The sequence below is a fragment of the Parastagonospora nodorum genome, assembly GCF_000146915.1.
Source record: "Parastagonospora nodorum SN15 chromosome Unknown scaffold_27, whole genome shotgun sequence".
Classification (NCBI taxonomy): Eukaryota; Fungi; Ascomycota; class Dothideomycetes; order Pleosporales; family Phaeosphaeriaceae; genus Parastagonospora; species Parastagonospora nodorum.
Window position 1 is genome coordinate 1 of NW_001884575.1, and position 23,433 is coordinate 23,433.

The 23,433-nt window shown below is 52.0% G+C and overlaps 7 protein-coding genes across 7 annotated transcripts; 4 read left to right on the top strand and 3 right to left on the bottom strand.

Moving 5' to 3' along the window:
- The first annotated feature begins 1,959 nt into the window (after positions 1-1,959).
- Positions 1,960-2,608, top strand: SNOG_13475 (hypothetical protein). The gene is made up of 3 exons (XM_001803636.1): positions 1,960-2,071; positions 2,173-2,297; positions 2,407-2,608. The coding sequence occupies exons 1-3, from the start codon at positions 2,033-2,035 to the stop codon at positions 2,453-2,455; spliced, it is 213 nt and encodes a 70-aa protein (XP_001803688.1). The 5' UTR covers positions 1,960-2,032; the 3' UTR covers positions 2,456-2,608.
- Positions 2,609-3,015: 407 nt separating this feature from the next.
- On the top strand, positions 3,016-5,675 carry SNOG_13477 (hypothetical protein; the record flags this gene model as incomplete). Its single annotated transcript, XM_001803637.1, has 4 exons — positions 3,016-3,771; positions 3,995-4,913; positions 4,955-5,392; positions 5,446-5,675. 4 exons carry the CDS (start codon positions 3,016-3,018, stop codon positions 5,673-5,675), a joined length of 2,343 nt encoding a protein of 780 aa, XP_001803689.1.
- Positions 5,676-6,051: 376 nt separating this feature from the next.
- Positions 6,052-12,396, bottom strand: SNOG_13479 (hypothetical protein; the record flags this gene model as incomplete). The annotated part of the gene is made up of 7 exons (XM_001803638.1): positions 6,052-7,328; positions 7,375-9,368; positions 9,453-9,695; positions 9,818-10,124; positions 10,365-11,507; positions 11,669-12,080; positions 12,223-12,396. 7 exons carry the CDS (start codon positions 12,394-12,396, stop codon positions 6,052-6,054), a joined length of 5,550 nt encoding a protein of 1,849 aa, XP_001803690.1.
- Positions 12,397-13,149: 753 nt separating this feature from the next.
- SNOG_13480 (hypothetical protein) lies at positions 13,150-15,315 on the bottom strand (the record flags this gene model as incomplete). Its single annotated transcript, XM_001803639.1, has 1 exon — positions 13,150-15,315. One exon carries the CDS (start codon positions 15,313-15,315, stop codon positions 13,150-13,152), a length of 2,166 nt encoding a protein of 721 aa, XP_001803691.1.
- Positions 15,316-16,932: 1,617 nt separating this feature from the next.
- Positions 16,933-18,973, top strand: SNOG_13481 (hypothetical protein; the record flags this gene model as incomplete). Its single annotated transcript, XM_001803640.1, has 3 exons — positions 16,933-17,015; positions 17,065-17,868; positions 18,034-18,973. The coding sequence occupies 3 exons, from the start codon at positions 16,933-16,935 to the stop codon at positions 18,971-18,973; spliced, it is 1,827 nt and encodes a 608-aa protein (XP_001803692.1).
- Positions 18,974-19,710: 737 nt separating this feature from the next.
- SNOG_13482 (hypothetical protein) lies at positions 19,711-21,372 on the top strand (the record flags this gene model as incomplete). The annotated part of the gene is made up of 3 exons (XM_001803641.1): positions 19,711-19,999; positions 20,025-20,045; positions 20,120-21,372. 3 exons carry the CDS (start codon positions 19,711-19,713, stop codon positions 21,370-21,372), a joined length of 1,563 nt encoding a protein of 520 aa, XP_001803693.1.
- Positions 21,373-22,162: 790 nt separating this feature from the next.
- SNOG_13483 (hypothetical protein) lies at positions 22,163-23,407 on the bottom strand (the record flags this gene model as incomplete). Its single annotated transcript, XM_001803642.1, has 6 exons — positions 22,163-22,384; positions 22,433-22,847; positions 22,869-22,903; positions 23,042-23,154; positions 23,206-23,303; positions 23,358-23,407. The coding sequence occupies 6 exons, from the start codon at positions 23,405-23,407 to the stop codon at positions 22,163-22,165; spliced, it is 933 nt and encodes a 310-aa protein (XP_001803694.1).
- Between the last annotated feature and the right edge of the window lie 26 nt (positions 23,408-23,433).

Consider the following 23,433-nt stretch of genomic DNA (forward strand, 5'->3'; position numbering starts at 1 on the left):
GTTACGTGATGGGATCTGTTAGCCAAAGGCTGTCAGCTTCGTTCAGACAGAGTCTCCAAATGCAGATTCGCATCCTGGATAGCGCAGTCGATCAGCTGCCATGAAATCTAATAGGCTAAGACTAATTATGCAGCATAAATCTGACGTTTTTATGCTTATTTGCTCCTGTTTCCCTCTAAGAGGATAGATACGCGACGGTCTGACACGGTGATACATACTGACAATGGCTAGAAAACACAGGGATACGGCTTAGCGTTTGGAGACTCTAGACCACAGAACAGCGATAACCTGGATTGGATCCTGAACATATGTGGAGGCAAACAGGTTTCATATGGCATCTAGACTGCATCTATAAATACAATTCCAGATTTGCAACCCCCGCGCAGCGGGGGTTGCAAACCTTGGAAACGGTACCAAACTGTCCGCTATGATCCTTACAAAATAGTTAGGACGTCTCTCCACCTCGTATCAGATGCCATTTGATTACAAGCATGGCGCATTAATGCTTAGGTCGGCGATTGAATTCCGGATATCTCCATCTAAGCATTCTTTCTTATCTTGCTTGCGTTATTAACGCTGTGAAGACTTTGTGCCGTAGATCTTAAACTAAAAGAGACCGGGACGCTCAAATGGAGGTCCTTCTCAGCAGCATAATCCTTAGCCTTGTTGAGATTAAGTGCAGGCTATACTGTGTATGCACTGTAAGTCTTACCTGTTGAGAAACAATACTCCTTGAAACTGTAGTACTGATAAGTGGCAGTGCACAATGCTGACCTGAAAACATAGTATGGGCCGAGACCCGAAAACATGATTTGGGCTGAGACTATACCGGTCGAGACTATACGGGCCGAGACTATACGGCTATACGAAGGAGTTGTTTTTACTGAGCACTCGGCGCAGAAGCTAGCTCGTATCAAAAAGACCACACCCCCACAACGCAAGGATAACAGTTAAACTTTGTAGAAGTCGGCTGTTTGCTTCCTCTAAAGTTACCCAGGGTTTCCCCCGCATGCTTCCTCTCATCAACTTCACAGCATGATAAATTGTGCATCACTGTTAATCAATGTACACCCCGTTGTCAAGAACACAGAAGATGTGCTCTAGTAAGTACTGCTGTATACCATACAATACAGAAACGCTGTCGGTTTGGAAGTTATCGCTGTGCTCAGCTGTACGTGCGAAATTTAGCCCCACCGCGCTGACTAGATACAAGGGGGGAGCATGTGTAGATAGGTCAGTGGGCCAGCGAATCTTCTACAAATTCAACCATTTTCTATATAAACTTCGTCCGTAAACTGAGTCCTACAACCCATCCGCATATGCCTCCCCCTTGTAGATACGAGGTCATTCGTACTTCAGTCAGAGGTCGGACCGACAACATAATCGTACCATACTGTTTAGGTATGAAAGAGCTGCAGGTCAGTAAGCGGGATCTAGATTTCAGGTCCCCGTGGTCTACACTTACCCCTCCCTCCTGGACGAACTGTTAGCTGTTTTCTCGTGCAAGAGCCACCGCTAGGGTTTTTGTCCAATCTAATATTGTACTATTTAGAAACCCTTGAACTGGCTCTTGCACTAGAAACGCTAACGATTCGTTCATGCGGGGAAAGTGTAGATGAAGACCGAGTCGTTCCCGATCTACGTCCTTGTTTGCTTACATGGGCGACACACATGAAGACTCTTATTCAGATACCTGCGTGTATGTTAGTGACCTAGATACCTTCATAGGTAGGTAGAAATGAACAATTCGCATACAGCCCGTTGTGCTACTGCTCTTTTCCCCTTTATCTAGGTACGTGGGCGAAAAGGTCTTGGGAATTCCTCTAGCGGTGGGAGTGGGCCGATAAGGCGGATGTTCACGGAAATTTGGACTGTGGCTTGACGCACATGACTAAGCACTAGGCGCAACACCGTCCGCGAAGCTTTCGGCATAGCTAAACCTTACCCAACGACTCTCACGAACCCCATCCATTGACTCTTCATCCGCCACTCTACGGCCCGTCGAACCCTCAACATCGCAAATATGGTTGCTATGTACAACATCATGGGCCGCCAGGTCGGATCGCACATCGTACGTTCCCCGGGAGAAAAGCTTGAAGCTCTCAACCCGCGCATCACCCCGGGCGAAGTTTTGGGTCGAGAGGAATTGGGGCTGACTAACACCGCCCACAGCTCGCCATCGCAACCCTCACCGTAACCATTGGCGGCGCCGTGCTTGCCACCGGCGGCAAGAAGGCCGAGGCCCCGACCTCGCCTCCCATCAACGCGAAGAGCAAGGACGAGGAGAGCTTTGTAAAGTACGTCGACGCTATTTTACATCTTCCGCGATGAAAGGGAACGGACGTATACGGCTGTTTCTCGATATCAACATGTGTAGAGAGTGTTGGGGACTGATTAGTTCTACAGGCAATACATTGAGAAGGCGGCGGATAAGGTGCAGGGAAAACAAGCTTGAGATGGGCACGAGGCATGGAGGGGGAGAGGGAGAAAAGGACAGTCTGCGCGATTGATCATCGCATGTGACGTGGAGGATGATTTGGGGACGAAGGCGAACTGTAGATACGACAAATGTACCAACAGCATGCATTGGAACGAAGCATCCGGAAAGAATCTTCATGCACAGCGTTCTCTTCACGTGTCGGAAAGCGACTGATGAGCAGCATTCGTATATGTCTACGCTTTTGACACGCAGTACGCTGCCCTGTCGTAGAACCACGCTGATTACTCGCGCATGGTCAAGTTCTAAGTATTTGCAAGCACGCGACAGGCTTTCAGAAATCCTACGACATTGGCCTAGCCTCCAATCGCATTGAAAGTGTGCCGCGATCGGCCGAACTGCTCCCTCTAGATGAGATTCCAAATGTGATGTGACGCATTCGTGCCATCGCAAACATGACGGCATGTGGCGACGTCACTAGCCAGACTACGAACTTTTGATGTACTTAGGCATAACTATATACTGCGTGTCCAACAAGCGAGAAAATCCTTTTCTTGCTCTAAAAATTATCTTCCAACATGTCCTCCTCAAACTACTCCTTCAAGTGTGCACTCGTAACCGGCGGAGGCGGCGGCATTGGCAAAGCCCTCGCCCACCAACTCATCAAAGACGGCAAGAAAGTCATAATCTGCGGGCGCACGGAATCAAACCTCCAGTCTGCGTCAAAAGAGATAGGCGCAGCAGCATACTACGTCCTCGACACGGGCGCCGTCTCCTCTATACCCGCCTTCGTCGAAAAGTTGACATCCGAACACCCCGAGCTCGACTGCCTAATCAACAACGCCGGCGTGCAAAGACCTTTGGATGTCAACAAAGACACTGCGGAGGATTTTGCAAGCAAAGCAGACCAAGAAATCGACATCAACATCCGCGGCCCCATGCATCTCGCTCTGCACCTACTCCCCCATCTCAAGACAAAGCAACACCCACTCATCGTCAACATATCCTCCGTCCTCGGCTTCGTGCCTGTCAGCATCCAAAACCCCGTGTACAACGGGACGAAAGCGTTCGCGCATTTCTGGTCCATGGCGCTGCGCCAACAGCTCCTCAATACTAATGTGAAGGTGGTGGAGATTGCACCGCCGACGGTGGCGACGGATCTACATCGTGAGAGGGAGGATCCGGACGATAATAAGAAGGAGAAGAATCAGGGGGCTTTGAGTGTGGAGGAGTTTGTTGATGAGGTTAGGGGGAAGTGGAGGGGAGGCGAGGAGTGTATTGGGGCGGGGATGGCGGCAAAGATTGTGAAGACTTGGGATGAGGGGATGGGTGGGGTTTGGAGGGACATGGTGAAATAAATGGGAAGCTGAGTTGAGGTGGTTTGATAGTGTCAAGCCATTTCAGTTCCTCGTGATACACTTATTGGTTGTATGACGTACATGTCGTGATGTTCAAGATGGTGTTGCGGAGTACCCGCGCACGAGCACCACGAAGTCGCGCTCGGGCCATGTTGTTTACACATCCCACTTCCTATCGCACGTCGCGAGCTAGCAACAGCACAACAACACCACGACACAAACTTGCGCGCGCACCACCAAATCGCACAAAATGGCGCCCCGCAGTGCGATCGCAAACTACTCCTTCACCGTCGACTCGGGCTCCGACGACGACGAGCTCAACGCGCTGCCCACACCCGAATCCAACGCCGAAAACAGGGCGCCGGCGAAGAAAGCGCGTGGAAAAGCCGCGCAAACCAAAGTGACGGCGACTGCGACTAAGGCGACCGCAAAAGGAAGGCCGGCGACGCGTCGGGTCAGCGGCTCGAGCGTGTTGGGCGTGAAGAAGACGAGTGCGGCAGTCGTGAAAAAGGCGCCTGCCAAGGGCGGGCGCAGAGCCCTTGCTGAGCGCAACGCCGTCAATGGCAGCGATACGGAAGAGGTGGACGATTTTGAGGAGGACGTCGCGCCACCTGTCAAGGCCACTAAGAGAGGTCGACCAGCGAAGGCACATGAAGAAGTCGTAGAGGCACCGGCGCCCGCGAAGAGAGGGCGCAAACCGGCGGCGCAAGAACCTGCGCCGAAGAAGGAGCCGAAGGCGCGGACGAGACGTGTGGCAGCAGAGCCCGAGCCTGCGACAATTCCCGAGACGCAGCCTGAGCCGGAAGAAGATCCCATGGATATCGAGGATTCGATAGAGGTGGATGAGATACCGGAGAGCATGCCGCCGCCGCCGCGACCATCGGCACGACGCGCACAGGTACCACCAAGCAGGGCGCGACAGACTTCAGCTGGTGCACGCCGAGCGGGAAGCGCGTCGGATTCTGAGCGAGATCCGGTTCTGCGGCGGAAAGTCGGCGATTTGACGAGGAAGCTGGAGGCTATGACGGTCAAGTACGAGACGCTCAAGGAGGCGGCGTCGTCAGGGAAGGAGTCGAACTTTGAGCAGCTGCGGAAGAGGACTGAGCAGACCGCAAAGGGTGAGTTTGGCGGCATTGAAGTGGTCGATAGAATCTAACAGCATTCCCAGACCAAGACGCAGTCATCAAAGCCCTGAAACAGCAAATGGCAGAACTCCAGTCCCGCACCTCCGACCTCCCCTCAATGAAGAAGGAAATCGCCTCGCTCTCCAAAGAAAACACGCGCCTCGCATCCGAAAACAAGAAACTCTCCGACTCAGTCACCGCCGCGCAAAACGAGAGCAAAACACTCTCCAACAAACTCGCCGCCGCGCGCTCCTCGCAGCAGCCCGAGTCCAAGAACGTCCCCGGAAGCGCCGTGAAGCCCAGATCAAACGGCGTCGTATTGCCAGGTACGGCGGAGGCTGCAAAGGAAGCGCAACTCGCAAAGCAGAAAGTCGATCTGTACAGCGACTTGACCAACCTGATCATCCTCGGCATGAAGCGCAACGAGGACGAGGAAGACGTGTATGATTGTCTGCAGACTGGAAGGAATGGAAGTACGTCGAAACCCCTGTCCCCTCTCCCATCGCACCCACTAACACATAGCCAGCTCTTCACTTCCACCTCACTGTCGCCGCCTCCGCCGATTCCGCATACGAAGACACAGAATTCGTGTACCAGCCGCTCCTCAACGACCAGAGAGATCGCGAGTTACTCGATTTACTGCCGGATTACTTGACCGAGGAGATTTGCTTTCCGCGCGGGCAGGCGGCCAAGTTTTATTGCAAGGTCGTGGATAGTATGAGTAAGAAGATTGTGTTAGAAGAGGAGGATGAGTAGGCGAGGGATGGGAAGAGGTGTTTGGGAGTTTTGGGTTATGATGGGTGGGGTGGTAGGGTTGGGACTGGGAGTGCTATGATACCTAGCGCTTTTGAATTACTTCTAGCTTCTATGAAGTCTTGGCCTGGGCAGATTGATACCTTGAATATGATTTTCCTGTATGTTTTGCAATATGTACAAGGGATCACAACATCACAAGTCAATATCGTAAGTGTTTGACCATATACAAGTCTCATGTCATTAAGCTCGTCATCCATGTCCAAGACGACAAGGGCTGCTATCTACACACCACTTTCCGCACCCAAAACGCCATCCCAAAAAATAGCCCATCTAGGCAGGTATCATCAAATCATTACCCGAATCCCCTTTCTTCTCCTTATCTCCCCACACTGCTCCCACCCCAACTACTCGGCGCCATGCTACTCATCTTACTCTTAATGCTACTGCCACTCATCCAACTTGTCAGCCCACTCCCGCCTCCCCATCCTAATCCGAACTTCGCCTTCCAACCGCCCAACCTGCGCCCGCCACCAAGATTCGTCCTGCCTTTCTTATCCTCCATGCGATCCTCCCACTTGAGCTTAGTCTCCATGATCTTGTGGATCCAGTTGATGACGAGGAATGTCGTGCTGCCGATGGCTCGGAAGAACGCCAGCCCGGCGACGGCCCAGAGGATGAATGTCAGGTAGAAGTTGTTGGTTACGGCGCGGTTGCCGTATGCTTCGGACACGGCCATGGCGAGGATGGCGTTGCTGATGAGCCAGATGACGACCATGTACGTGCGCACGGCGCGGTAGTAGTCTTCCTGCTGCTGTGATTCCGAGATAGGTGGTTCCGGAACTTCGACGCGATCGCGAAGGTTGCGCAGCGCCTCGTCATAGCCGGAGTCGATGTCAAGTTGCTCGCTGGGCATTTCGAGCTCGACGACGTTTTTGGTCTTGGCTTTCGCATCTCCGAGATCAGTTTTAGCTACGTTATCACCTTTGGTACCCCAGGTGATGTCGTGGGTGTTGCAGAAAGCGTAGACCTGGAGGGTTGCAATGTACGAGGGAAGCAAGGCGAAGTATTGCGCTGACGAGGTGAACATATGCCAGGGGTCGAAGTACATGAAGGACATGACGAAGTAAAGGCCGATGGTTGTGGCGGACGAGATGATCAGGTTGGTGAAGACGTTGTTGCCGAGCGTCTTTGGGGCTTTGGGGTCCTTGAGTTGAATTACGACGATGTAGAAGGAGGCAAAGGTTGTGTAGGCCATGATGACACCGTACATGATCATACTCCAGAAAAACATCTTCTTGGCGCCTTGTGGTCGATTACCCATGGAGAGGATGAATTGCATGCAGATGAGAAGTGTGCAGGTGTAGCGAAGGATGTAGAAGACGTATTTCCCAATGTTGTGGCCGAAAGGATCCATTTTCGGGTCGGCGAGTGAGCCGGCGACGAAGAAGAAGGTCAGGTAGAAGTTGGCGAGCGAGAAGAATGTGAAGAGCAGTTGCACGAATTGGTAGACGAATTCGATGTGCAGCAAGATCTTGCGCCAGATGGTGTGGTCGGTCGACCAGACTTGTTTGAAGTGGAGGAGGGAGTAGACAGCAGCGAAGAAGGCTCCGTTGAGCCAGCGACGACGTTGCGAGATGAACTCGGGAACAGAGTCTGTGGATATTAGCTAACATCATATAGAGTTTGGTTCACCAATTACCAGGCACATCAGTCTCTCCTGTCGCCGCCTTGACATACTTCAAGACCCACTGCTCACTGCGCTTCGCGACAAGCTCCCAACAAAGAATACGATCTTCAGCCAAGTACATGTTTGCGGTAAACACATCAGCATCTTGGCCGTGCAGCGTCTCTCCCTTGAAGTATTGGCTGAGGGGACCATGACCTGTGTGATCGTTTTGCAGAGCGTGGTATCGATATGCCGACAGGGCACCAGGCAACACAGTAATGTAGCCAAACACCGACTCAAGCGGCTTGTCGAGGATATTCGACATCTTGTACTCAAAGTTCTGCGACGCAACAAGCGGGTTAAGAAGTCCGAGCCACGCTTTGCCTTTGCCGGCCTTGATCTCGCCTGCAGCTCCAGCCACGGATGAGTCTGTGTCGAACGCCTTCCAGAGATGGTACAGAGCCTTGGGGCCAGGCTTCGTTCCCACATCGAGCAGAATGCACACATTGGGGTTCAGTGCGCGACCAAAAGCGTTGAAGAACCAACGATGCGAGTTGAGCTTCTTGGAGTTGCGCTCCTTGAGACAGAAGATCATCTGACAAGGCACAATGCCCTTCTCGGCTCCCTTGAACTTCAGGTCCGAATCCAGGGAAACCTGGGTGGTGTACTCGTACACGTGGGCTGTGACCTCCTTCTGGTTGACGTGGTTCTTCGCAATGCCTTCCTGGAAACAGCCCATGGCGGCAATCGCATCAAGCGTACGAGGGTGCACTTTTCCTCGCCCGTCGGAGATGATGCAGACGACAATCTTCTGCCATCCGTCCTTGCCCCATGTTCTCGACTTCATACGCGAGCAGAAGTGGCTGATGTTTTGCATAACTCCGTGCATCGTCCGGGTGAAGTCAATCTCGTTCTCGTTGTACATGGTGATGCAGATGAAGAGCTCCGTCTCGCGCGCGTTACCGATGTTTTGTCGTAATTGGTAGCCGCGCTCCACAAAGTCGTCTGGATCGCAGGTGACGGCTGTGTACCGCATGTGGGTAAACTCGATGTCGTCGCGGCGCGGCAGGAAACTGTACAAGATGGTCGGAATTTTACACTCCAAGATGAGTTCACCGTTGATCAAGCGGACCTCCTTTTTGGTCATGACGGCGTCTCGCGCACCACGTCGTGTCTGTGCGCCATCTGGAGCAGGGCCATAGTGCTCGACCTTTTCTTTCTCGTCGACTGTGGTGTATACGTCTGTATAAGTGTCGTCGGACATGTATGAAGCGCGCGAGTGCAGGTCGGGCCGGCTCTCTCCTCGCTCAGTGAAGGGGTCGTCCTCGTCAATGGGTATCGAAGTCATATCGGTCATGTCCATGGTCATTTCAGAGTCACGCGAAACCGGCCGCGCAGCACCAGAGAACAGCGGCGCAGGAGGTAGTGGCCGCTTGGGGCTGCCTGGTCGGCCTCCGCCATATCTCGATGACGGAGTGCCCGGTCGCGGACTGCCATTAAGATCTGCTGGCTCATACGAGATTGATGAAGCCGCTGGTCGCGAGTAGTCGACTGATGTGCGGGTGGGTGAATACGACCGGTCAGGTGATAATGGCCGTCGGTACGGCACATATGAAGGCGAGTCTTCTGATGGCGGCGGCATATTCGGTGCCGTGTCCATGACAGAGGGTGTCCGTGACAATGACGAGACTGTGGATTGATATGCGCGCGTGGGCGAATGTGGTCTGTAGAAATGGGACATGGGTAAGCCTGGGTTCTTCTCCAGATTCGAGTGCTTCTTCGACTTTGCAGGGTCGACGAACCGAACATTGAGCGTCTTGCGGCGCGGCATGGACTGCGTCGAAGGAACGGCAGCAGCGCTAGAGCTCGAGTTCAGCGCATCGCCCGCCTCCCGCAAGAAGTCGACGATGCCCGACTCGGCGGCCTTTTGCTTGCCAACCTCGGAAGAAGTCATGCGCGCGCCCAGCGCTGCCGTGGTGCTATTCGCGCCCGACATGGATGAAGCCGACTCTTCGAAAGAGGGTCTTCTGCGTGGAGGGGCAGATGAGTATGGAGTGGAATGGAACGACGGAAAGAGCAGAAAGAATGAACAACGTGGGAGAGATACTCACGGCATGTAGCTGTGGCTGTCGTCGACGTTTGTCAACAAGCGCATTGTTGAGCCTCCTTGCATGTTGGGAGAGAAGCCATCCTCGTCATCATATGCGGGTGGCCGCCCGTAGTGTGTACCGCCCGGTGTTGTGGAGCGCTCCATGGCGACTTGTGCGACGGTGTTGTGATTGCGACAAGACGCGCCAAAAGGGAATCGCGTGAATTGGGTATCGTCGAACGCAGCGAAATAGTCAATTAGGGGTCTGCAACAATGTAACGAATGCGCCTCAGGAATGCGATATGAATGTCTCTCGATGACGGGTGCGGTTTGCGTGCGGTGCAGTGCAAAGGTTCCGGCTGCTGCGGGCTTGTTTAGTTGCCGGACGTTGGCAGGGCAACACGCCAGGCCACCCATGCTGCGGCCCGTGGGGCTGAAACATGGACACCGCCAACACCGGATTTACATGCAACTATCAGATTGTACGACTTCTTCCATGTCGTGACATGCATCGTCTTCGTGATTCCTTTTTGGCAGTTCGCTATGGTTGCCATGTGTTGTGCAGGCGTGGAACTCGACGCGACTGGGTTGATCGACATCAACATCCAAGTCTGCCTTGCAAACAAGAGCCTCCAATAGTGTACTCCGGTCCTCACACCATCGTCGTCAGCGCTTAGCTCCTCTTTTGCGTTACCTGGCCGACGTTACCTGAACTACCTCTTACTCTCTATGGTAGCCTATCTGTTAGCCTCACTTCACGTCACGCAAGCGGACAAAACTTCGGATGAAAGCTACTACGAAGTACCACAACGCTACCACAACAGAAACTACCCCACAAACACCCCTCTGAAATACGTCTCAACACCCGCGTATCCCTCCTCATCCAGACTATCAATATGTCCAACATACTGATCCGGTCTCGCCACTACCACACATCCACTTTCCCTGCTGACTCCGTACCCCTTGTACGCATCTGCAAAGCCCTCGTGATAGCTCTCGTCATCCACATATACCGAGTCGTAGTCCCAGCCCGTCTTCTCATCGTACGGATGCAGCACATCGGGAAAGTCGCGTAGGAGTTCTACCTCGACGCGCTTGGACGAATGAACAGTAAGGACGTGTATGTCCTTGTGTAAATGCTTCGCCAGGAATGCCGAAGCCGTGAGTTTCGCGCAGAAAGCTTGCAGCCTCGCCTGTTGCTTCTCCTCCACAACATCGCCGGCAAAAACAATGATCCTGAAGCGTCCGTCGCTCTTCAGCTTGGGCTGGAATTCCCACGGCCGCGCGTCGGATTGGTTGAGCACTTTGTAACTGGGGAAGCGCATGCCGAGTCTGACGTTCGTCGCGAGATCCTGCTTGCCCACGGCTTTCTCGGAGTGCGAGGAGGAGACGTCCGTCCCGTCTCCTTCCTCCGTCGCATCGCCGGGTTTGGCTACGAGCATGCTCGTCCCGTAATCTACGCTCAGCCCGCTCGCGAATAGGTTCCCCTTGAGAAACGCGGCCTTGAATTCCTCCATGCTCACGCCCTCGGCATCCATGACATCTTTCGCCGGGCGCCCGCTAAACAGCCGACTGAACTTATGATCGAAAGCGATGAGATCCTTCGCAATCCGTCGCCTCTCGCTTTGATACGTCTTGAGAATCTCCGGCTTCGCAAGCCCCTTGACAACCATTCCAATCTTCCATCCCAGATTGTAACTATCCTGCATACTAACATTCATACCCTGTCCGGCCTTGGGACTATGCGTATGCACCGCATCGCCCGCCAAAAACACTCGCTCCTGGTAGCTGAAATCCGTGCCCACCCGTTGGCCGATCTGGTACGCCGTCCACCAGTCGCAGTACTCGTAGGCGAGCGTGTACGGCGCGAGAATCTTCTGCGCGGCGCGGATGATGGTGTCGGGCGTGATTTGGCTGCGGTCGGCGCGCCCGCTGGCGTCGGGCTTGATTTCGGTGAGTTGGATGTAGAGGCGGACGAGTTTGTTTTCGCGGGGGATGACCATGAGGGAGCCCGAGGTGGCGGAATGCACGGCGCAGCGCATGCGAATGTCGGGGAAGTTTGTGAGCGGGATGATATCTGTATATCCATATGAGCGCCATTTACATCTCACCCAATGGAGGGGTGTAGTTGTAGGGAGAGGGGATGTGGTATACCTAGCACTCCCCAAATGTAATCCGTCGGTTCACCCTCGAGTTGAAAGCCCAACTGTCGCCTAGTCCAACTATGCGCCCCATCACAACCGACCATATACTTCGCCTGCACAACCTCCGTCTGCCCTTCCTTCTCCCTACTCCTCCCGATCAAATCATCAGTATCATCTTCAGCAAGATTACTCCTGAACAATCCATCACTCACGCCTGACGCCTTACTCTGCGCAGGCTTCGCTTCTTCCTCGCTCAAGTGCCTTAGTTGGACTGTAATCGGATAATTGTCCGCGCTGTGGTCGGCGCATGTATCTGCGATGTGGAGGGATTCGGGCAGCACGCCGCGCTCGACGTTGAGGCAGCCCTTTGAATGTTTCTTGATGTGGTCGAGGAAGAAGCGCTCGATTCGGCCTTGGTGAAGGACGATTTCCGTGAAGCGAGAGAGGCCGACGGGCACGTCGGGGACGCGGTCGGAGCGCCGGATGAGACCGTCTTCACCGGGGTTCTACTCAAAATTACATTAACATGGCCAATTCCATCTGGATAGAGGAAGAGGAGGAGAAGCTTACCCACATACAAAACTACACACCCAAAGTCAGCTAAACTCCATCACATGACATCATCTCCGCGATGTAAAACAAACTTACCTCAAGCAAATGATTCGCCTCCTTGACGGCACGATCTGCAAACCCAAAACTATCGAATATCTCTAGACTGCGTAGTTGTAAGCCATCCGCCTGGCCCGCGTAGATCTTGCTTCCTCTCTTATCCACGATGCGCGTGGTGATGCCCATGCGCGCCATCCACGTGGCGAGCATCATGCCCGCAGGCCCAGCACCGACGATAAGAACGTCACATTTGGAGGTAGGAGCTGTCATAGCGATGCCCCGCACTGAGATGTTAGAAGCGCGACGTCTAGGAAACGGTTGATGCGTTGAGAGATTGAGGACTGAAGTGGTAATATATTCGAAAGCAAAACTACCGCATAAGAACGGTACATCCTGGCAACGTTAAAGCTGCGGCAGTCTCTTTCGGCGTCACAAGTGGTTGTTCGTCGCGCAGAGCTCCAAGCTACCCCACAACGATGACAGCTGCTGAGTCGGGCCGGATGACGCGCTGCATCACTCCAGGTTATCTGATTCGTCGGGACCGTACAGGTGGAGTTGAGTTATGGTGGGGTTTTGTCAGGACTTTGTAAGGCACGTCTAATCCTGGTGGGGAAGCTAGGGTTGAGGAGATTGACGTCGGCTATCGGTAGAGTGTTGTCGCGTAATGCTTAACGATCTGTAAGTCATCACAGGATGGTAGATCTCAGATGTGTTCAGGGAACGCATGTCCACTCGCCAGATGTAGAAAGAGTTGCGTGGAGCGCTGAGATTTACGCTCAGGATTGCAGCATTAACGTTGCATTGGGTATCGTTGTTTCCATCCGTCTACAGGCCATCCTATACAAGACCAACTGTACTGAGATCTACAGTCTTGCATCTACTGTAAAATCGGGATGCTCTCCAACTGCGACATCAAAACGATCCTAGGACGGGGGCCTTGCTTCGATATCGCTGACCCTGCCCACCTTATCGCTTTCCTTTGCTCGCCTCGCACGCCCTGGTAAACACTTGCAGCAATTCCATAAAGTCGCAAACATTCATCGACTCGAATACTCCAGTGTTGTAAACCTTCAGATCTGTTCCACGCGGGCTCTTGATGCCAAATGCTATCTTAGCAAGGAAGCGCGGGTCGTCCCGAACACTAATCTTGTCCAGAACCTTCTGAACTTTCGCTGGATCCGGAGGCAGCGGTGGTTCGTTGGGCAGCACGACTTGAGCATGAGTCTCGCACCATGTACAATGACCGCAATTTACTGGGGCATGGCTGCCAGTCTCGCCAAAATAGCTTGCCAGCGCGCGCGAGAAGCACTGCTTATCTGTGATCAGATCAATGAGGGCTTTGGTACGGTCCAAGTTCATCTTTTCTGTCGCACCCATGCCTTCATCGAGCTGGTTGATGATTTCATCGATCTCTTTCTTTGTGGACGGCAGACGTCGCTCAAGTCTGAACATATTTCGAACTCCTTCAGTCTTCAACTCGATTGCACCCTGCTCATTCCACTGATTGAGCTTGCGGACCAAGTCTGCCCGTTCCATCCGAGAGGTATTGGCAAGGTCGTCTACCGCGACATGCGTCCACTTTGTTGCTTTGACGGAAGCTTTCTTGATGACGTTCGCTGCTGCAGTGGTGTCGTTCTTGATGGTATTTGCGTCTTTGGTGGCGTACTTGTAGGTACTATAGAGGGTTCCGGCAGCGCGAAAGAGTTTGTAATGTAGTTCGAGTTGAGCGTAAATGATCCCGAGGACGATGGCGCTAATGTCGACTTCCCTAGCCTGCGTGTACAAAGATACTGTAAAAGTCTCTCCGACCTTCAATTTCTTATTCGCAGGCGAACATATGTCTTCGAGCAAGAGCCGGAGCGATCGCAAAGAGGGCCTTGCTCCATAGGTGAAGATGTTGCGGAGATGGAAATCTTTTGTTGCGAGGTAGAACAGGCAAACACTAGGCTTCCCGTCGCGGCCAGCTCTGCCAATCTGCTGACTATAACTTTCGATTGAATCTGGAATGTCGAAGTGAACAATGTTGCGGATATCTGGCTTGTCGATTCCCATCCCAAAAGCAATCGTGGCAACTACAATCATGTCTTTGCTTGCAAGAAACTCGTCTTGGGTCTTGGAGCGCACATCAGGAGTCATACCGCCGTGATACGGTTTAGCCTTGAACCCTCGCTGGTTCAAGTCATCCGCCAAAGATTCGGTGTGCTTTTGTAGGGTGACGTACACAATGGTCGGGCCAGGATATTTGCGCAGATGCGCAACCAGTTTCGCTTTGTAGTCGGTGCCTTTGGGGTTCGCTTCGGCCAGTAGTCGTAAATTTGGTCGATACATGGTGGTCTGGAAGAGGCCCTCACTGGGGATCGAGAACGCATCTCTGATATCTTTGGCAACCTTCTCTGTAGCGGTTGCAGTGAGACACACCACCCTCTCCACGTTGGCCTCCTTTGCGAATCGAGCTATCTTGAGGTAGTCTGGACGGAAAGAATGGCCCCATTCTGATATACAATGCGCTTCGTCAACAGCAAGGAGTCGTATGCCGCCCGGTATGTCTTTCAAAGAAGCGATAAACCCTTCGCTGTTCAGTCGCTCAGGTGCACAGTACAGCAAATCCAAGCGGCCATGTCGAAGGTCATCTTGAGTCGCCAGATAGTAGTCGCGGCTGACGGACGAGTTCAGGACGGCCGCTTTAATCCCTCGTTTGAGCAAGGCGTCAACCTGATCCTTCATGAGGGCGATGAGAGGCGAAATTACGAGACTGACACCTTTGCTTTGCGATATGCGGCGCCCAGCTTCTTCATCTTGGTAACGGAAGCAAACAGCGGGGATCTGGTATACGAGAGACTTGCCTGAGCCGGTCGGAAACACGACGACTGTGCTACCGCCATCCAAAATTCGAGTGATAGCAGCTTCCTGCTCAAGTCGAAAGCCGCTCAGACCAAAACGGCCTTTCAAAACATCGTTTGCTAGTCTAGTGCTTGGTGACGTTGCTTGAGCATTTCCTTCGACTTTCTGGCGCTTGCTAGAGGGTCCCGTAGCCTCGTAAGTACCATGACTGCGCTTGCCATCCGCGACGTGCTCGGATGCTGCAAGTAACTCTGCCTCGTCATCAGAGCTAAGCCCAAAGTCGTCGCTCATGTTGCGAGAGTGATTGGCGGTGTACTTTGTGCGACCGATTTTTTCTCGTAGACCTGGACGTAAGTAGCAGGTATATTCTTCGACTTGTTGAGGCAAATGCAAAAGTGCTGGTGATGTTGTTGAGTTGCGAGCTAATCCTGCGATCGGACCTGCCAGTGCGCTAGCGCCGCGCGTGGTCACGTGACATTACATGCATGCGTGATGTAATCCTGGATGGGGCTGTTGCTTTGCCAGAGCAGTCTGTAGCATACGCCCCTCGAGTATCTCATCGTTCACGTATGAGCTCCAATTCAGGAGACCAGATTCTGGGGATCATGACGTCACCGAAGCTTCGCAGACGGAGATTTTGTTTTCACGCCTTCGATAGTCTCAAACCCACAAGGTTAGCAGTGCTGCCAAGCAGGAATTCTAGGAACCAAACAGATCTGCACGTAGTTCTGTTTCAGTATACTTATATACGAGTAGTACTAGTCTGCTGGAATAGATACGACACAGAAACTAACTTCCTATATAGTCGCCGAAGAATTACATATTAGGTGCAAACGCATTTCTGACTTGTTTATGTATAGATAAAAAGGAGTAAGTCTGCTTCAGCAATAGCATTCACAGCAAGCTACGGCTGTGACGTGCATTAGTTAATCCCCTCATGATGTCACTAGTCTCAGATCGAACAGATCTAGCAGAAACAATGGCTGTTTGCAGTCCATAGATGTATATGCAGTCGTCCTGTACTAATTTCTCTGCGAAAACTAGAGCACGGTATGTATTTTCCCACGTGTCTGATTAAAAGGTATGTGGATATGCTTGTTGCCGTTGACGTGCCATATTGCCGCACTAATTACTAGAGCCAGCACAGCAACACAAGCGCTATTAGACTATGTTGCCATCGAAGCGTCGGCTTCTTCGCAAGCCCAATGACGTTCATGCAGGGAAGCCACTGATCCACAGACAATGGCGTCTGGAGTGGGCCGATTCAGGGTCTGGCGTAGTCTAGATCCGGCATATCATGTACAAACATCCGCTCTCCTGACGAACCAAACGTGCTCCGCGAAAACCCAAACTGTGAACTCTAGATAGCGATAGTCTATGAACACCAATTCGGACGTGGACGCGATGCCAATGCATGCAGGCACCAGTGCACATGATGTATTCGACCTCGAGGCCATAGAGCTCCACCCCGCGCCGAAGTTTGTCATTAAAATCGGTCCAACAGCCCTCAACTTTGATCTACTCTACGTCAACGAAGCTTTTCGAGATGGCGAACTGCGGAGTAAAATTTTGGATGAGAAAGAAGAAGCCTTGCTTTTTCGTTCATGGGCACAATCGCTGCGTGGTCATGGCGACGTGCAGCACGAGTTCGCGGGATGGACGTGGTCTGCGCAGTTACCGATGCAGGCTAGCGGGCTAAAAGTCGTTTCTGGAGAAAAATCACTGGGGAAGGGTGATGCCGGGCAGGCAAGAACCGGATATCCCAATACGTCATTCACCGATCGAAGTCACGTCTATACGCCGGCAAAAGAGGGATTTGCAACAGGGATTGACTCAAGAACTAGATCACTATCTCACTCCATACCACGCACGAACCTAATTGCTCGCTGGGAAGGGATCCAGGCAATGATGGAGATGAGTGATGTTGGCGTCTTCGAGTATAACACAGAAGGCAAACTTCTTCATGCAAACGAGGCATGGTACAAGTTGAGGTAAGCATGGCCGTTTAATCACTAACTACACCTGGTTGACACGCCCAAGTTCACATCCGAGAGATCTTCCTGCTCATGTCAACTTCTCGTTCATGGACCTTGTACATCCAGAAGACCAGTCCCTGGTCTTGAGCATGTGGAACAAGCTAGCTCAGGGTATTCCAGTGACCTTCGAGATGAGATGGAAGTCACACGGCTACGTGCTCTCTGCGTGTGTCCCTATATTTGACGAAGATAACGTGCTTATTAGTATTGCTGGCAATACTATTGATATTGCCGATCAGAAGAAGACGCAGGAGGCAATACAAGCTCGGGTCGAGGCACTCGAACAGGCAAGGGTTTCAGAGATGAAACTTACAAGATTGCAACACCGTCGTGTACAAGAAGCACTTGAAGCGAAACGACAACAGGAAAACTTCATTGACATGACCTCCCATGAGCTTCGTAATCCGCTCTCTGCCGTTGTTCAGTGCGCTGAACTGGTCATTGCTGAACTACAGCGATTACTCATCAAGCCCTCGAAAGCCACTGGCGACATACTTGATCCGAGTGTCGTCCAAGAAGACTTGAGCTCGAGTCTTGACGCACTACAAACCATTGTGTCGTGTTCCATGCACCAGAAGCGGGTTATTGATGATGTACTCACGCTTTCGAAGCTAGATTCGGACCTCATCATCATCACGCCAGTCCGCGTCCGGCCCACTGTGGTAGTGTCGGATGCTATCAAAATGTTCGTGGTCGAATGTCAGCAAATGGACATACAACTCGGATTTGTTGAGGACGAAAGCATTAAGCAGGTTGAGTGGGTCATGCTTGACCCTTCGCGGCTGCTACAAATCTTGATAAACCTGTTGTAAGGCCCAGATTACTGACGAAAATCATTTCGCACGTTACTGACTTGTGCAAGAACGAATGCAATCAAGTTTACAAAAGAGCGACCGATTCGTAAAATTATAGTAAAACTCGGTGCTTCATGGGAGCGTCCTCCTGCCATCTGGCATGCGATTTCGTTCACTAGCGCAGCGTCCAAAGGCCCGGATATCTTCAATCAGTCTGAATGGGGCGCAGGAAGGATGTGTCACCTCTGGATCAAAGTCACAGACACCGGCTGCGGCATGACTGAAGATGAGCAAAAGAATCTGTTCTCAAGGTTTACGCAGGCATCGCCGCGCACCCACGTAAAATATGGGGGCTCCGGGCTCGGCTTATTCATCTCGAAATCACTCACAACGCTGCTAGGTGGGGGAATAGGTGTAGCCTCTGCGGCTGACGTCGGCTCTACATTCGCGTTTTTTGTAGGCACACGGCTAGCTGAACCACCCGCGGATCATGTTGTTGGGCGTGCATCTCAAGAAACCTCGCTCGTTGATCGCACATGTGATTACCAGATCGCCATGAATTCAGTCAAACTCAACGTACTCATTGTGGAAGATAACCTGGTGAACCAAAGGGTTCTAAAGAAACAGCTAGACAAATGTGGGTGGACAGTCCATGTGGCAGGAAACGGGCAAGAGGCGCTCGACTGGTTGAAACGCAGCATTTTCTGGCGCAACGAACACGAAGCCGTTGATGGCATTGAGTTCAAGGAGGACTGCCAACCAAAAGCCGAATTGGATATCATACTCCTTGATATCGAGATGCCGATCATGGATGGTCTAACTTGCGCGCGGCGTATCCGAGAGTACGAAAAGCGAGGCCTACTAGGACTTCCCCCATCCGCTTCAGGGCAACAAGGACCTTTACCTTCAGATGAACGGTCAGCTCCGATACAAAATCAGAAATTTCGGCTGCCTCTTCTTGCTGTCAGTGCGAACGCACGCGTCGAGCAGATCCAGGAAGCCGTGGCCGCAGGCATGGATGATGCGATAACGAAACCTTTTCGCATTCCAGAGATATGGCCTAAAATAACAAGCTTGATACCCAGATTGTCAAGCACGGGAGAAGGGAAGCGTAGATGACTGGCTAGTCATGTATCAGACAGTACGTGACACTGGAAACTTGAAGCTTCCAACGGTCCACAAAATACAGTACAGGGCCCAAGATCCAGCGATCGCCATGCTACATAAGCCACGCGCATCCAAGTACAAGCCCATACCGGATCTACTGTCATGCCTCTGAAAGTCACTAAGACACCTTTCTATGGAGATTTATGTCGGGCGATTACATTGTAGCACTTAGGCCAACAAGGCAATCCAAAAATCTAGGTAGCGGTCTGCTGGGTTAGCAGTATCACGCGTCTGCTGTGCTTTGTACCGCGAATAGGGCGCTGGGAGAGTATCGTGCAATGCAGCACAGCTTTCAATGCTGGTAGATGGGAGATCACAGTGGGCGGTTTGTTTGCGCTGGCAGCACCGTGGACGACAAAATGTTTGCGTTGAACAACGTCACTTCTGGTATGCACTGTTTCAATGCCAGAAATCTATTGTCAAAGGCTATACAAATCGCTTGATGCTTAGGAGCCGGCTAAACTGTTTCTGGATCACACGCCCTACGAACTTTAAGGCGCTTCCGCTTGCATCATAGCACGGTGCAGAGGGCCTAGACGTGCTCACCTCGGCGCTGGAAATTTCGGAGAAGCCCTGTCAATATCTGTGTACAATAGCTCCGATTTCGGGCTTCGACTTCAAGTACGGTTTTGCATAAGTCTGACTCGATTTGTTTCTTGCACCCTACCACGTCATCAGGCCGTGCCAGCATGGACGCACAACAGCAACAACAACAAGAAACCCCAGACTGGGCTTTCGGTACTGCTACGCCAAACGTTTTCGATGATCTTTGGCATCCCGATATGAGTGCCTTGGACTTCCAATCGGCTTTCGACAACGCGAGCTACGCAACCCCTGGTACGGCCGACGACCTCAATACCTTGCCACTTTTCGATGACCTGCCAGTAAATTATATGCACCCAGCAGAGCCTGCAGCCAACACTGGTGATGTTAACGCGCTCGATTCTTTTGCCTTCGATCAGCTGATACAAAGCTCTTGTCCGACCCCACCACCGCAACGCAGGCTACCACGTCGGCGAAGCAAGTACGTGCTTCGCAGATCTACCAGTCGAAGCAGACCTATCGCAATACCTACTCCAACTCAATGCGGTTCGCCAGCGCAGCCGCTGGCCATAGAGCGATGGCAGAATTCGCCACCCGAGGAAGAGGCTGCATCTCTATCCGCAATCTACGACGCCATGGTTCAGCAGCCCTTTAGCGAAAGTTCCCGAGGGAGTCGCAACTCGAGCTTTGATGCATGCAAAGCCGATGCTTTCAAAACTTATCGAGGTCCGTCCTCATCGACAAGTCTCGACAGCGGCGTCAGCGACAATTCTGTGCATTCGAACCAGTCCGGCACTTCTCAATCGCGCCGTCGACGAGCCAACAAACCCCGCGCAGCACCAAAGTCGAAGGCAAAGCCAAAAGATACAGCAGATCGCATCTTCAAATGTACATTTTGCTGCGATACATTCAAGCACAAATATGACTGGGCGCGACATGAAAAGTCACTCCATCTGAACATGGAGGAATGGATCTGCACCCCACACGGTGGCTCGGTTGTACTTCCTCTAACGGGACGAGTGCACTGCGCCTACTGCAGCGCCCTCGATCCAACGCAAAACCATCTCGAGAGCCACAATTACAGCGCATGTCAAGGTGGTCATACGACGCCTCGCACCTTCAGAAGAAAAGACCATCTCGTGCAGCATCTCCGTCTCGTCCATGGGCTGGAGACGCTTCCCCTCATTGACGACTGGAAAGTCCACTCTACTCCAGTGACGAGTCGCTGTGGCTTCTGCGATGCACGATTAGACAGCTGGGAAGAGCGGACGGACCATCTTGCCGCGCACTTCCGCAGCGGGAAGACCATGTGGGACTGGAAAGGCGAACACGGACTCGATCCTGAGATCGATGCGCGTGTATCAAACGCATTTCCGCCATATCTCATCGCAGCTCAAGCGGTAACACTCGTTCCCTTCTCTGCGACAAACCATGAGTCGATTGATCACACGAAACAAGTCATTTCGCAAATGGAGTTAGAATCTCTGATATCTGCGGCGCAAGAACACAATCTTGAACCTGCTTTGTCACCAATCGCGGATGACCAGCCTCCGGAATTTGCGACAGCAAATGGGAACTTGTCATTCCAGAACGTCGTCGAGACGCGATTGTTCGCAGATACGTTGACTCGCCATCTTGCGCGGTTTGCGCGACAGCAAATGATGCTGGGAGTCATGCCTACGGATGAGATGTTCCAGCGCGAGTCGAGAAGGTTGCTGTATCAGGATGCGGATGACGCGTGGAATCAAACGGTGGCAGATGATCCCGAGTGGATCAGACAGTTTCGTGAGCGTACAGGATTCAGTTGAAGCTGTCAAATTTGATACGTATCGATTACGCTATGCGGCGTTTGTATTATAGATGAGTCAGTCATTTCGTTCCCAATATTGGATACATCTTCATGCCGCGATTTCTCTACAAACCTTGGCCGCTCGGTCGCTCATAGAATTCACGGATTCCAGGTTGCAAGAAAAAAGTCGAACGAACTCCAACTAGCTGGGCTGCTAAAATTGCCTGCATGATGAATGACGATGCTCAATAACGTAGTGATCAAACCTAGAATTGCCGATCCATGTGCGGGAAATAGTAGGAATGATGTACTGGACTGTACTCCAATCTGCCCTCCGGTTCCGGACATCATACGCCACGACAGCGCCATCGGCCAGGGCAAAATTTGCATCACTTGGGTTGAGTCCCACGTTTTCTGCTTCTCCTTTTAAGTCGACGGAGGTGTGGGCATATCTTTGTAGGCTGCAGGCGATGGCGACGCTGGACCTGGCGGTGAGTTTGCAGTAAGTTACTCGTTGACAAGGGGAATGTTAGTGCAGGCCATGTGATGGTCAGCAGGGGTCGGGCAAGCACAATCACCGCTCTTCCACTGAGCGTTCAACATGATAACGTCGTTGTCACTCAGTTCTTGAAATCCACACTGATTTGTGCGTGGGTGCGTGTTACTCGTGTATCCCACAAGCAGTTGCATTCCATTTTCCTGTCGTCTGAACGGCCCGTTTTCGCTCTAGATCTAAAGCTTTGATTGACATAGATTATGTACAGCTTTACAGATTCAGCTCCTCGAACACGTTTATCGCACGACGTTGTCTAATCCTGTCTCGCTGGGTCCAATTGGATCTTCCCTACGATCTCGTCGATCTCAGCCAATATTTCGGGTGTTATCTTATCCAATGCTTTCAATGCGGCACAATTCTCTACGACTTGCTCAGGGCGCGATGCTCCTGTGATGACAGCAGAAACATGCTGGTTCTTGAGACACCATGCTAGCGACAGCTGAGATTGGGTAACACCCAGTCTCTTTGCGATTGGCTGTTCAAAATTAGCTCACTGGATTGTTGTGGTTTTGCGGAATCATACCGCGAGCTTGGTGGCTTTCTCGATCATTCCCTTCCAGCTATCGTTTCCATACGAATCCCGCATGCTATTAACGAACTTGTCGTTTCCTTCCGCGAATCTGGATCCAGCCGGTGGGGCATCGGGACTGTCGTTGTACTTTCCACTTAGGAGTCCAAAGTTCAAAGGCGAAAATGTAGTCAGGCCAATGCCGAACCTGGCATATAGACGCTGGAACTCACGTTCGACCTTCTGCCTTGTAATCAGGTTATACATCGGCTGCTCCACTACTGGGGCGATGAGGCCGAGCTGTTTTGCGATTCCGCACGCCTCTGCAATCTCGTCGGCGCTCCATTCACTCGTGCCCCAGTACATGGCCCATCCCTTTTGTTCAATGACATGATTGAAAGCACGAACCGTCTCTTCCATACCACAGAGCCTGTCGGGCCGGTGCGCATACCTATTCGAGTAGAAGCCCCAGTCAGCACAAGTGGTCTGCCAAAAAAAGCAATTCGAGGAAAGTTGTACCAGGGGCGTTACTTTTCGAATCTCTCAAAGGGGTCAAAGGATCAACTTACTATGTAGACATTAGCAAACTGTCATGCAAACGCTTGTTCAACATTGACTGCTTACCACGATGTCCACGTACTCAAGATCTAAACGATCAAGTGAGGCGCGGAGGCCCTCAATGATATGTTTCCGCGACAAGCCGTGATTGTTAACAAGGACCTCACCATTGGCTCCACCTAAAACAAAAATAAGTGAGTAGTTCTCTCGCCATATAAACGTTTACTGACCCCAGTTGAGCTTGGTGCTAATCACCAGATCGTTGCGTTTCCAGCCAAACTTCTTGATAGCTTGTCCCATGACGATCTCCGATTGGCCGGCAGCATAACTGTAAGATGTTAGCTTCAACGTTAGACACAATAGGAAAAACGTATTGTCGTACCTCTCAGCTGTATCGAAAAAGTTGATACCGCAGTCATAAGCTTGTTTCATGCACGAGAATGTGAGTTCTGGCACGT

Bases quoted from the DNA above. Each gene is read 5' to 3' on its own strand.
- SNOG_13475 (XM_001803636.1), top strand. From the start codon at position 2,033: ATGTACAACATCATGGGCCGCCAGGTCGGATCGCACATC. The intron at 2,072-2,172 runs GTACGTTCCCCG...CACCGCCCACAG, and splicing joins GCCAGGTCGGATCGCACATC to CTCGCCATCGCAACCCTCAC. The intron at 2,298-2,406 runs GTACGTCGACGC...TTAGTTCTACAG, and splicing joins GACGAGGAGAGCTTTGTAAA to GCAATACATTGAGAAGGCGG.